At 39.3% G+C, this 14,904-nt stretch overlaps 1 protein-coding gene across 2 annotated transcripts in view; it reads right to left on the bottom strand.

Moving 5' to 3' along the window:
- nsmaf (neutral sphingomyelinase (N-SMase) activation associated factor) overlaps nt 1–14,904 on the bottom strand; it is a 58,080-nt gene that overhangs the window by 33,564 nt on the left and 9,612 nt on the right. For both annotated transcript variants that reach the window (XR_009815781.1, XM_061965860.1), the window contains exons 6-11: nt 12,123–12,173; nt 7,057–7,128; nt 1,532–1,579; nt 1,409–1,461; nt 1,198–1,327; nt 1,044–1,115 (exon numbers count right to left, since the gene is read on the bottom strand). Coding sequence is in view for 1 of the 2 variants with exons in the window: in XM_061965860.1 (XP_061821844.1) it covers nt 1,044–1,115; nt 1,198–1,327; nt 1,409–1,461; nt 1,532–1,579; nt 7,057–7,128; nt 12,123–12,173 (426 nt within the window). In the remaining variant the exon portion in view is untranslated. The remainder of the gene's footprint in view (nt 1–1,043; nt 1,116–1,197; nt 1,328–1,408; nt 1,462–1,531; nt 1,580–7,056; nt 7,129–12,122; nt 12,174–14,904) is intronic.

The raw sequence follows: 14,904 nt of genomic DNA, 5'->3' as shown, positions 1-14,904 counted from the left end.
TCCTGTGGCACTCTTCTGGGATCACGGCGGACGAAACTGCTCATGCTCAGGGTGTTTGTGGAGGTTCGGGGTTTTGCACAAATGTGATGCACCATGTTAGATGTCCCGGTTTTGTGACTGTCGTAGACATAAACAGCGTCGCAGCTCTTGCAAATCACATAGCCAGCATTACTATCATCCTGATTTACAACCTCATAAAAACGATTCCACGCTGAACTTTTCTGGCCTTTTTTTCCCCTGGTCTTTAGTATTCCCTTTTTTAGTTTGTCGCGTACCACGTTTGCTGCCGGCGTTGCCATCTCTTTTTTTTCTTCTTCTTCTGTTGTGGCGTGCTGCAGGTGCCTGCTCGTTTTTCGTATGTGGGTAACAACATTTAACTATGTATATATATTTCCGAATTGGTTTAACTGCCACCTGCCTGAATCTATTTAAAATCTTTTTTTTTTTTATTTCAACCGCCCGACCCGACCCGCGGATAAAATCAAAATTTTTTTTATTTCAACCGCGGAGTCCGCGGATAATCCGCGGACTCCGCGGTTGTGTCCGCAAACCGCGCATCTCTACTAGCTAGCCATGTCTTAAAGCACCTCTTCCTGAGGGCGTTTCAGTGTTAGAACTTCACCTTTATCTTTACTTTGTAAGGCAAATTGCGTCCGTTCTCCCTTTTCTGTCTACACACTGTGTCTGTTTGTAAGTACTCAGTGATTGTGCGCTGCCGAACATGCTCCTCTGCTCGTAAACCAGCAATGTCACGATGTGACGACGCGCTATCATGCTCGTTTGAAAAAAAAAAAAGGGGTGGGTGGGGGGTACTTTCTAGACGTGGTATAGTACCGAATGTGATTCATTAGTATCGCGGCACTATACTAGTACCGGTATACCGTACAACCCTAATACACAGTAAAGACAGAGACAAACAGTTGTGAAATATCCTTGTACACGTGTCGATTTTTGATCGAATCGTAGCTCCTGAATCGTAATCGAATCATGAGGCGTTCAAAGACTCCCAACTCTAGAGATGAGATAGTGCTGACAAAACTGACCAGTGGTCGGAGTCCATGTCGTCTCTTGTAGATACGCCTGACTTTATGCAGTTTGATTTGAATCACCTGTTCCTGAAGAGAAAGAAGAGGAATGACTTGATTACTGAGCTCAGTAGTGCTCGATTTACTTCATCGCAGCCAAACCGCCGCTCACCGGATATCCGTTCAGGGGCTGGAAGTACAGAATGTCGTCCGTAATGCAGACGTGGCCCGGATTGGACACCAGAGGCAGGACCATCTCCACAGCACACTCCATGTAAGGCTTCTCGGCAACACTCTGAAAGCTTGACATCGCACAACACAGCGGAAGGTTACACCCGTTGGACTTCCAGCACAACACAACAATCTCGTGACCTTGCACGCACCACAACTTGTCGAAAGATGACCTCGCCAGCCGAGACTGTAAATTGGCAGTGATCTGCGTACAAAAATAAATATGAGGCAACCGGGTAATGGACACAATAACACAAACGCGTGCGTAAAGTCACCATGGCTGTCTGGTCTCCGAGCTTTTCCAGACAGGATGCTCTGTGCAGCTGGGAAAAAAGTAAATAATTGACTTGTGTCAGACTGAAAATAAAAAAATAAAAACAACACCTAAAATATATTACAAAAAATGTAATTAAAAAAAAAAAATATATATATATATATATATATATACATACATACATATACTGTATATATTAAAAAACATAGCCGAGGTTGCTGTGGTTTATCCGTTAAACAATGTTCAATACCGGAGTTGAGCGGAATATTTTTAGGTCTGGAAAAAACACACAGAAACTATTTCATCCCTACAGGTCTGTTTCACTGGTTTCCCTGCTCTTCAGGGGAGTTTATTTATCAATAAACAGGTTTCTCTGCTCTTCAGGGGAGTTTATTTATTTATTTATTGTCAGTTTCAAACACTGATGACATCTATTAAACAAGACAAGAAGCAAGGAATCAAACAGAGACAATTAAATTTGGCTCATTGAGGAGAAACGCGTACACCTGTACCCTTGTGCAGTGTTCCACGCTCTGACGAAAGATTGTACGCCTCCTCTTTTATTTGGACTTTCCCTGATTACATGATAACAGTTGTTTCTAAGGGAGGGTGGTCATAAACAGCCATCGCCTTTGATTACAAAACAGTTCAAAGAAAAGGTCGGTTCAAAGAAAAGGTCGTAAAAGAAGAGGTCGTAAAACAGTTCAAAGAAAAGGTCGCCTGGAGGGAAGTCAGGTCCTGCTTCCTCTCCGCTTTGTATTTGTCGGGTCAAGACAAAAATCTTTCTGGGAATTACAATACATCAAAGAAACAGAACACCTTCATGTTGCTTCCCATCCTACACAGTAGAGTTTTACAAGCCTTCTTCTTGGTATTGGTATTATTCTGACATTTATCAATAAACTCCTCTGAAAAGCAGGGAAACCTGTGAAACAGATATGTAGGGATGAAATAGTCTGTGTCTTTTCCTGACCTAAAGAATATATAAAAAAATATATAGTACATGAATTAAGCCAATTTTGTACTTCACTGCGCTGCAATATGAACTTAATTTAAAAAATTAAATATTCATGATATATTCAGTTCTACAAGCAATTTCATTATCAGAATATATATTGCTTTAAATGTAATGACTACAGTACAGTACATATGGCAGGTCTCAATAGAAATATATTTTTAATAATGTTGTTGGTTGGTGTCACTTTACTTTGAACATGAATACAATTACAATGCACTTGTTTCATTACAGTATGTCCGAAAAGGAGTAGGAAGAAGCAGAGCTTATTTAATCCTACCCCTTTTTGTACCATAGCATTTTTTCACCCATTTGTTTGTTCTCTATTTGTTACACAACTGTAAAGAAAAAAATGAGTAAATAAATAAATGTATATACAAGTAAGTTAAAAAAAATTATAATTAAATACACAAATAATAACAATAATTAAAGTTCTCATAAATAAATATTTTAATTTTTTTAGGGTTCAAAATACTTTGTGAACACTTGTAGTTAGAACAGTTTCTTAAGCCAGATCATATTAGTACATTGTTTGACTTCCTTGCTTAATACATTCTATAATTCAATTCCACATACTAATATGCTAAAGATTTTAGGTGTTCTGCGTGCATACAAATGTTTTAAATTACATTTTTCTCTAAGGGTATATGTCTTCTTTTTGGTAGAGAAAAAATGTTGTAGATTCTTGGGTAGCAGGTTATAGTTTGCTTTGTACATCATTTTAGCTGTTTGCAAATGCACCAAGTCATTCAATTTCAATATTTTTGATTGTATAAATAAAGGGTTTGTGTGTTTTCTATATCCAAAATTATGTATTATGTATTCACCGTTAGTGAATAAAGTGTACCGTATTTTTCGCAGTATAAGTCGCACCTGCCGAAAATGCATAATAGAGAAGGAAAAAAACATAGATAAGTCGCACTGGAGTATAAGTCGCATTTTTTGGGGAAATTTATTTGATAAAAGCCAACAGCAAGAATAGACATTTGAAAGGCAATTTAAAATAAATAAAGGCTGAATAAGTGTACGTTATATGAGGCATAAATAACCAACTGAGAAGGTGCCTGGTATGTTAACGTAACATATTATGGTAAGAGTCATTCAAATAACTATAACATATAGAACATGCTATACGTTTACCAAACAATCCGTCACTCCTAATCGCTAAATCCCATGAAATCTTATACGTCTAGTCTCTTACGTGAATGAGCTAAATAATATTATCTGATATTTTACGCTAATGTGTTAATAATTTCACACATAAGTCGCTCCTGAGTATAAGTCGCACCCCCGGCCAAACTATGAAAAAAACTGCGACTTATAGTCTGAAAAATACGGTATATATGGTAACACTAGTGAGCAGTAAAGAATATGAAGTGATTTAGGGTCCAGAACATATTTTGCTTTATTCATTATTGATGCGTTTCTGCTGCTTTATGTTGTACATTTTTTACATGAGGTTTCCAGTTCATTTGATCATCTTTTATTACCCCGCCTCAAAATGTGATTCATTTTACCTGTTCAATCAATCAATCAATCAATGTTTATTTATATAGCCCTAAATCACAAGTGTCTCAAAGGGCTGCACAAGCCACAACGACATCCTCGGTACAGAGCCCAGATAAGGGCAAGGAAAAACTCACCCCAGTGGGACGTCGATGTCTGTTCAATGTCTTCTCTGCCCATTTGTATTTGTGCTTGACTTTCTCTTCTACTGTTACCAAGTAGCATTATTTTACTTGTATTGAGATTCAAAAATAGTCTGTTTTTGTCAAACCATCTTTTTAATTAGTTAATTTCTTCTGTCATTATTTGTATTAGTTTCTGTGTTCTCTCTGAACAAAGCTCAGTTGTATTGTCTGCAAACAATTCTAACTTCAAGTCCTTTGTAACTTTACAAATGTTGTTTAGATAAAGACTGAAAGATTTTGGTCCCAGTATTGATCCCTGGGGTACACCACAAAATATTTTTAGTGTTGTAGACGTGTGTTTTATCTTCACGTATTGCTTCCCGTTGATTAAGTAGCATCTTACCCAATTCAAGACCAGCCTTTGCATCAAATGCTTTTGACATAATTGTGTGAATGCTCCAAAGCAAATATGGTTTTCTACACCAAAATGCATCTATTTATTAAACTTATTCAACTTCTTCTTCTTCTCCAGATTTTTCCACATTCCCCCCCAATTCAAACCGTTCCAACTTCAAACTGTTCAGCCTATTCGGAAATGACAGGGTTTCCCTTGAAAAATTTTCAAAAATTCCCAGATTTCCCAGAATTCCAGGTTCTGCGGGAAATGTTTCCCATTCAAAATGAATTGGCCATTTTTCAAACTTCCACCATTTCCACATTTTTCAAACGATTCAAACAACATATTCCACTCATCCTGGACATTCAAACTATTATTTTTCCAAGTTAAAAGAAATTCCAGGAATTCCCAGAATCCCCGTTTTTTTCAAACCCTGTTTTCTGGCGACTACTCCCTCCACATTTTTCAACCCACTTCAACAGTCAAAACATTCCTCTTAATCAGGACAAAAAAAACTATGTTTTTTTTCAAACTGGAAAAATTCCCGGTTTTCCCGAAATTACAGGAATTCCTTAATACCATTTCTCAATTAAAAATATTACTACTTCAACATTTCTCGACCGATTTAAAACATTCCAACACCAACCATTTCAACTCAATCAGACCATTCAAGTTTTTTACCATTTTCAAAAAAATTCCAGTTTTTCCCAAAATTCCCACATTTTTGGGAAATTCCCATTGAAATCTGTCAGAATAATTGTATCTAAGTTATCACAAAACTTTGTGTTACATTGAGTTCAGCTCGCCATGCGAGAGGACAAAAGCTCTTTGATCCTACCAAGCAAAATGCTTGTAAAACTCCACTGTGTAGGATGGGGAGCGACATGAGGGTGTCGGTTTCTTTGATGTATTGTATTCCACAGAAAGATTTTGTCTTTACCCGAGATCTACAAAGCGGAGAGGAGGCAGGGCCTAACCCCACTCAAGGGACCTTTTCTTTGAACTGTTTTGTAATCAAAGGCGATGGCTGTTTACGACCCCTGTCCCTTTAGAAACAGCTGTTGCCATGTAAAGTCCAAATAAAAGAGGAGGCGTACAATCTTTCGTCAGAGCGTGGGACGACACTGTTCAAGGGTACAGTGTCTACGCGTTTCTCCTCAATTGAGTTGAATTGAATTCTGTCTCTGTTTAATTCCTTGCTTCTTGTCTTGTTTAATAGATGCCATCAGTGTTTGAACCTGACAAAATCAATGGGACATTATTCAAAGTTTCCACAACTCCCACATTTTTCATCTGATTCAAACGGTTCCAACTTTAAAATATTTAGCCTGTTTGGGAATTGTGTGCTCTTCTTCAACAATTCTAAAAAAAATGCAGGATTTCAGTTCAACATCAGCATTGGAGCATTCACACGCAATTCCTTCAGGAATTGCCTCATCTAGTTGCATTTTGATGGCGGTTTGTGTGGTAATTTAAAGTTTTACATTTACCGGTTAAAATTTTGCATTATTTGATACAGTCTGTCAGGAGAAAAAATATTAATTATAACTAGTGCTGTCAAATTTAATGCATTAACTCAAGTGATTAAACACAAAAAAATGGTCGCATTAATCATGTATTAACACTGATTGATCAGGAAATGTATTTTGTCCACACATGCTCTTTTTCCCTAACCGTGGAAGTACAATAAGTGAAATTATTACTAAGTTTTGAGCAAATAAATAACATGCATTCAAGTAAAACTTTTATTTAAATGAAGCTGTATGACATTCTGACAAAGTTGCTTTGTGTCATAATATTGGAGTCTCTTTTTAAGTTAATTGAAATGATGCAACCAAGTACCGTATTTTTCGGACTCTAAGTCGCAGTTTTTTTCATAGTTTGGCCGACTTATACTACGGAGCGACTTATGTGTGAAATTATTAACACATTAGCGTAAAATATCAAATAATATTATTTCTCTCATTCACGTAAGAGACTAGACGTATAAGATTTCATGGGATTTAGCGATTAGGAGTGACAGATTGTTTGGTAAACGTATAGCATGTTCTATATGTTATAGTTATTTGAATGACTCTTACCATAATATGTTACGTTAACATACCAGGCACCTTCTCAGTTGGTTATTTATGCTTCATATAACGTACACTTATTCAGCCTGTTGTTCACTATTCTTTATATATTTTAAATTGCCTTTCAAATGTCTATTCTTGGTGTTGGCTTTTATCAAATAAATTTCCCCCAAAAATGCGACTTATACTCCAGTGCGACTTATATATGTTTTTTTCCTTCTTTATTATGCATTTTCGGCTTATACTCCGAAAAATACGATAAGTTATTGTGATTAGTATGAGTAAAAAAGATGCAAAAAAAAAAAGGAATCGTTTGACAGCCCTGACCATAACTTTTTTCTTGTTATGCATCCGGTTCGATATTGCACCATTAAGTAGTTTGTAAGTATTTTGTAAATTGCAGCCATGTACCTGATGTAAAGTTTGAACAACATCTTCTGTTTTTTGCCACACTTCCAGCTGAAAATGGACCGTCTTTGTCCCCTTTTAAAAAGAAAATAATGTCATTTACAACAAATCAGAACATTAAGCATGCATACAACGTATAAACGGATGTAAGAAATACTGTAGTACACATTGTCATGTCAAATTATAAGTTCAAGAATACACTTCATCAGGTAAATCTGAGTAATCTCATAAGATATAAGAACTGAATATAAAAACCAGGCATGTGATTTGACCACAATAAAAAAGACTGAACACATTTCCGGGGGTCTGGGGGACGAAGCTCCTGGTTTTTCACCAATTTAACATGCTAAAATTAACAAAGACAGCACCATTTGAAGAAAATCTTTTAGTGTTTAAAGACATGAAAACATCATTAATAGAACATACATAACCCAATTATCCTAATGAATCACTGTATATGGTTCAGTCCCAACAGTATTTAGTCACTAATATTTACATCTTGTGTTCATTTCACATCCACAGGTGTCACATTGATCAGTGTTATTATCTACAGTTTATTTACAGTATTACCACATTACTTCAGTTCACTTCACACATTAGCTTTCTCGGAGAGCCCTAACATGAGCTTTCCTTGCACATTTCTGAGCAGCCTGCATTTTCCTTTTGGTCTCTGCTTTTGTAGCTTCTTTTTTGGATTTCACTGCCAACTTCTGCCTCTTGGACTCTCTCTCCACTTCCATCTGCTCTAGATCATCTAGATCAGGGGTCGGCAACCTTTACCAGTCAAAGAGCCATTTTGACCAGTTTCAAAAATTAAAGAAAACAATGGGAGCCACAAAAATATTTTGAAATTTAAAATGAAATGACGCTGCATTCAAAGTTTTTTTTTTGCTTTGTGCTATGTACAAACCAAGGGTCTCAGACACGCGGCCCACATCTTAATATGAAAATTGAATGTTAGTGCGGCCCGCAAGTTTTATATGAATGGCGCTTGACAGCGTCATTCTTGTCAACCCTTCCGATTTTTCCGGCAGACTACGAATTTCGGGGCAACTATTCTCTCGGACGTGCCGTGATGGTACAGCATTTAGTGGTAGCAGGGGTGTATAATGTAGCCCGGAAGAGTTAGGGCTGCATGGGATTCTGGGTATTTGTTCTGTTGTGTTTATGTTGTGTTAAGGTGCAGATGTTCTCCCGAAATGTGTTTGTCATTCTTGTTTGGTTTTGGTTCAAAGTGTGGCGCATTATTAGTAAGAGTGTTAAAGTTGTTTTATATGGCCACCGTCAGTGTAACCCAGTGGTTCTCAAACTTTTTTTGTCATCCCCCACTTTGGACAAGGGGGAGTTTTCAAGCCCCACCTGCCCCCATCGCCCCAACAGAACACTAATGCCAAGCTTAACATTTTCAAATTTATTGAACATCAAGTAACATCAAGTTGTATACATTCAAACTCAATAACATAAAATAACATCAAGTTCAATAATAAATAAAATAACTGTGCAGCTGTGGTATAACTTGCCCATCCATCCATCCATCCATTTTCTACCGCTTATTCCCTTTGGGGTCGCGGGGGGCGCTGGAGCCTATCTCAGCTACAATCGGGCGGAAGGCGGTGTACACCCTGGACAAGTCGCCACCTCATCGCAGGGCCAACACAGATAGACAACATTCACACTCACATTCACACACTAGGGACCATTTAGTGTTGCCAATCAACCTATCCCCAGGTGCATGTCTTTGGAGGTGGGAGGAAGCCGGAGTACCCGGAGAGAACCCATGCAGTCACGGGGAGGACATGCAAACTCCACACAGAAAGATCCCGAGCCCGGGATTGAACCCAAGACTACTCAGGACCTTCGTATTGTGAGGCAGATGCACTAACCCCTCTTCCACCGTGCTGCCTGGTATAACTTGCATCAAGTTCAATAATAAATAAAATAACTTGCATCAAGTTCAATAATAAATAAAACAAAAGTGTTATAACTTGCATCAAGTTCAATAATAAATCAAAAAAGTATTATAACTTGCATCAAGTTCAATAATAAATCAAATAAAAGTGTTATAACTTGCATCAAGTTCAATAATAAATCTAATAAATGTGTTATAACTTGCATCAAGTTCAATAATAAATCAAATAACTTGCATCAAGTTCAAAATAAATAAAATAAAAGTGCCACTTTGCAATCTTTGCAAAAAAAAAAGGAGAAGCTATGCATTTGGCAAGACAGGGCAAGTGACAGCACTTTGCCCTGGGAGAGCCACCTTGCTTCACTGTGAATCACATACTTGCCAACCCTCCCGGATTTTCCGGGAGACTCCCGAAATTCAGCGCTTCTCCCGAAAACCTCCCGGGACAAATTTTCTCCCGAAAATCTCCCGAAATTCAGGCGGACCTGAGTGACGTGTCGACAGCCTGTTTTCACGTCCGCTTTCCCACAATATAAACAGCGTGCCTGCCCAATCACATTATAACTGTAGAATGATCGAGGGCGAGTTCTTGGTTTCTTACGTGGGTTTATTGTTAAGCAGTTTCATTAACGTCCTCCCAGCACGGCAACAACACACAACAACAGCAGTCACGTTTTCGTCTACCGTAAAGCAGTTCGTCTGCCGTAAACAGCAACGTTGTGACACTCTTAAACAGGACAATACTGTCATCTACTGTACATGCATATGTAACATTAACATCTAGGGCTTTTAGAGAGTGCAGTGTACAACTGCGCACACAAGGAGACAAAGCAGAATGCATCATCAGAGAGGGTGTTCAGCATGGTTAGAAAAATAGTGACAGAGAATAGAACAAGGATGGACAATTCAACCCTTAGATGAGTAGATGAGTGTTATGTGTGTGTATATGTGTAAATAAATGAACACTGAAATTCAAGTATTTCTCTTATTTATATATATATATATATATATATATATATATATATAGCTAGAATTCACTGAAAGTCAAGTATTTCTTATATATATATATATATATATATATATATATATATATATGAAATACTTGACTTGGTGAATTCTAGCTGTAAATATACTCCTCCCCTCTTAACCACGCCCCCAACCACGCCCCCCACCCCCACCTCCCGAAATCAGAGGTCTCAAGGTTGGCAAGAATGGTGAAACAGCACGGCTGTATGATCAGCTCCCATTTCCTCACTCAGTGCAGAGAACAGTCGCGCTTTCAGTGGTCGTGTTTTGATCAAATTTACCGCGCTCACATCTGTTAAAACCTCATTGAGTTCGGGGCTGAGCTGCCTTGACGCGAGTGCTTCCTGGTGAATGACACAGTGTGTCCAATGCGCATTTGGCGCAACCCTCTTTATTAGAGCCTGCAGCTTGTTTCTTGACCCTGCCATGGTCATTGTGCCATCAGAGCAAAAGCCCACACAGTTTTCCCATTTAAGGTCGTGTTCTTTGAGTAAACTGTCCATTATCTTGAACAGCTCATCAACAGAGGCTCTATTTTTCATGTATTTGCAAAACAGAAAATCCTCGCACAGTGACTCGCCATTCACAAAGCGGACGTATTGCTGTCAGTAGCTTCGTCCACTTGTAAAGTAAAACGACTTTCTTTTCATTTGTCTCCGAGTTGTTCCTCAAGATCACTTGCAATGTCGCATATACATCTCGCAACTGTGTCGTTTGACAGTGGGACAGCTTTTCATTTTGCTGCGCTTGTCTCGTCAAGTTTGTTCTGCTTAGCCCCGCCCCCATTAGTTACTGTTGCTATGTCTGTCAAACTTTTGCTCCTACCTAGAAATGTAAAGCCTACAGGAAAAATAAGTAATTTACATTTATTTATATAGCGGATTTCACAGACAGAATCACAAAGTGATTTACAGTGTGTATAGAAAATGAAAGCATAGTAAAAAAAAAAAATCTAAAAAAAAAAAAAAAAAAAAAAATTAAAGTGAAATTCCCTCCGGTTCCTCGCGCCCCACCTGTCATGTCTCTATTCCCCACCAGTGGGGCGCGCCCCACACTTTGAGAAACGCTGGTGTAACCTGTGTGGCTGTTGAGCAAGGTCACTTACGTGTGCAAGCATAAGATGCATAAAACAAGAGACTGGGCTGGCACGCAGTTAATATAGATTGTAGAGGGCGCTAAATGCTGTACCATTATGGCACGCCTTTAATTTTATTGTAAGGGTGAAAATCGGAGAATATTAATCCCGGTAATTTTCTGCGAGAGGCACTGAAATCCGGAAGTCTCGGCAAGTATGCAGCTGAGCCGCATCAGAGTGATGAAAGAGCCGCATGCGGCTCCGGAGCCGCGGGTTGCAGACCCCTGATCTAGATCATCATTCAAAGCCTTGAAACCTCGTGATCCATAGTCAATATTATCATGACACCACATGCACAAAACCTTTCCGGGACGATCGATTTTCCGAATAAAATCACCGAACAAAGTCGTAGCTTCCTTCTTCCCAACAGTATCAGTGATTTCCCTTTCCATCCAGTCCCATCGAAACTTATTTTTGACATGTTTATCAATTTCTTTTACTCGTAAAGCGTCCTTTCTCTCGAGAACAGACATCGTTTACATATGGAAAATGGCGGTAATAACCATTATGAATGATGACGTTATTAACGTCATCATTCATAACAGATGTCCTGATTGGTCACAAGGAACATATCGACCAATCAACTACGGCGTAATATAAACTACGTCTCGAATTTTGATTTAGGGTCGGAAAAAAAAACGGAAAAACGGGAGATTTTTTTTTTTTTTCCCCGAGATTAAAAGACGGAATTCCGACTTTAGACGGAAAAATCACATGCCTGAAAAACAAAATTGTATCTATTAAATAATGATGGTTGACTGTATTACTGTATGCTTAGTCGGTTTAAACTGAACATTATTGATATTACTTTGGAACTGCTTCAACTGTCATCTGGTTTTTCGTTCAATATTGACACATTTATAACATTTTGGGGTTTTTTCTGTTTCACTATTTAGCTTTCCAGCTTTAGTGTTCCAGCTAAAACCAACCACACACACTTTCATTGAGGCATGCAAAAAAACTTACTGCCAACAACATGCTGACATGTACGGTACTTACTCGTTCGTTTCTGTAAGGTGAAATGATGCAGTTTTCTTTGATGTAAATGACCTGCAACACACGACAGAAGTCTGGCATAAACACATCTATGGGGTTGTTCCGAGCCAAAACCACTAGGGGGGGCACATGTTCAAAAAAGGCGGTCGCCACAGTCAAGTCAAATTTGATGTGCACTGTTTATATTTTCAACCATTTGTGACATTGAGAGCCTCCGCGGGTTTAATTTGATTAGCAACTTCTGATCTCAAACTGGTAATATTGAAGACCGAAAATCCTGGCAGAAGTATTTTTCTTTATGGACAATTGATAGCAGACGAGCGAGCTAAACCCCCTGGATGTCTTGGCTCACACCGTCCCTTATGCCACCGAAGATGATCAAGAGAAGAATATCGACCCTAGCTTCCCTGGCCTGCTGACATCAACTCCAAAACTGAACAGATCAGCTTTCAGGAAAAGAGAGCTGATGAGGGTATGTCTACAGAATATATTAATTGATGACAATTGGGCTGTCTGCACTCTCAAAGTGCATGTTGTTGCCAAATGTATTTCATATGCTGTAAACCTAGTTCATAGTTGTTAGTTTCCTTTAATGCCAAACAAACACATACCAATCGTTGGTTAGAAGGCGATCGCCGAATTCGTCCTCGCTTTCTCCCGTGTCGCTGGCTGTCGTGTCGTTTTCGTCGGTTTCGCTTGCGTACGGTTCAAACCGATATGGCTCAATAGCTTCAGTTTCTTCTTCAATTTCGTTTTCGCTACCTGCCTCCACACTACAACCATCCGTTTCAATACATGCGTAATCTGTTGAATCGCTTAAACCGCTGAAATCCGAGTCTGAATCCGAGCTAATGTCGCTATAGCTTGCTGTTCTTTCCGCCATGTTTGTTTGTGTTGGCTTCACTATGTGACGTCACAGGAAAATGGACGGGTGTATATAACGATGGTTAAAATCAGGCACTTTGAAGCTTTTTTTAGGGATATTGCGTGATGGGTAAAATTTTGAAAAAAACTTCGAAAAATAAAATAAGCCACTGGGAACTGATTTTTAATGGTTTTAACCCTTCTGAAATTGTGATAATGTTCCCCTTTAAAAACAATAATGGGCTGTGAATCTTTGGGCACCACACGATTGGATTCTTGGGGGGAACGATTTGATTTTTTCGATTCAAAAACAATACTTTTTTTAATAACATTGGGTGACAGTTCTGTGATTAACTACATTCCTCCATAAAATAGATAAACAGCTCTAATACATTTCTAAATAACTTAAAATAAAACTGGTTTTGTTTAATAAAAGTATACCTAAAGAATAATAAATAGATTGGCTGCACGGGACAGATAAAAAATAAAACCATTTTTTGAATCGATTAAAAATTGTTATATAAATTGTTGTTGTTTTTGACACCCCTACTGGACAGTCAAAGAAAGAGCAAATACTTAACGTAAACTGTAAATAGTGGAATCCCAGTACACGTTTTCATCTCCGATACAATAATGACTTTGGGAACTAGAGTACTGATCCGATATCAGCACAACTCACACATAGTTTTATTATTCTGAAGTGTGGAATGTTAGAAAATATTTTATCAAGATTAAATAAGCAAAGCAAAGACAGGTATGAAAAACACTTTATATTATTAAAAGTTATGCTGTCTTTTAACTTGAGATGGAGCAGTAATTGTTTTTTGGCAAAACCTAGCGGCCACAATAATTTCACATAGTAAGTTGGTTGAGACGGACAGGTTTGTTACTGGATACTTTCTACTACGCTTCAGTCTTGGAAATGTTGTATGTGTAAGTAATATGGAACTATAATTATTTGATACTTCTTTATGTGCTTTGTGGACTTGGAGAAGGCATTCAAACGTGTCCCTCGGGAAGTCCTGTGGGGAGTGCTCAGAGAGTATGGGGTATCGGACTGTCTGATTGTGGCGGTCCGCTCCCTGTATGATCAGTGTCAGAGCTTGGTCCGCATTGCCGGCAGCAAGTCGGACACGTTTCCAGTGAGGATTGGACTTCGCCATGGCTGCCCTTTGTCACCCATTCTGTTCATAACTTTTATGGACAGAATTTCTAGGTGCAGTCAAGGCGTTGAGGGGATCTGGTTTGGTGGCTGCAGGATTAGGTCTCTGCTTTTTGCAGATGATGTGGTCCTGATGGCTTCATCTGGCCAGGATCTTCAGCTCTCACTGGATCGGTTCGCAGCCGAGTGTGAAGCGACTGGGAAGAGAATCAGCACCTCCAAGTCCGAGTCCATGGTTCTCGCCCGGAAAAGGGTGGAGTGCCATCTCCGGGTTGCGGAGGAGACCCTGCCCCAAGTGGAGGAGTTCAAGTACCTCGGAGTCTTGTTCACGAGTGAGGGAAGAGTGGATCGTGAGATCGACAGGCGGATCGGTGCGCCGTCTTCAGTAATGCGGACGCTGTATCGATCCGTTGTGGTGAAGAAGGAGCTGAGCCGGAAGGCAAAGCTCTCAATTTACCAATCGATCTACGGTCACATCCTCACCTATGGTCATGAGTTTTGGGTCATGACCGAAGGGACAAGATCAAGATCGAAATGAGTTTTCTCTGCCGGGTGGTGGGTCTCTCCCTTAGAGATAGGGTGAGAAGCTCCGTCATCCGGGAGGAGCTCAAAGTAAAGCCGCTGCTCCTCCACATGGAGAGGAGCCAGATGAGGTGGTTCGGGCATCTGGTCAGGATGCCACCCAAACGCCTCCCTATGGAGGTGTTTAGGGCACGTCCGACCGTTAGGAGGCCACGGGGAAGACCCAAGACACGTTGG

This window comes from Nerophis lumbriciformis, linkage group LG07, assembly GCF_033978685.3.
Source record: "Nerophis lumbriciformis linkage group LG07, RoL_Nlum_v2.1, whole genome shotgun sequence".
Lineage (NCBI taxonomy): Eukaryota > Metazoa > Chordata > Actinopteri > Syngnathiformes > Syngnathidae > Nerophis > Nerophis lumbriciformis.
The sequence above is the reverse complement of the archived record's forward strand: the minus strand, read 5'-3'. Positions and strand labels throughout refer to the sequence as shown.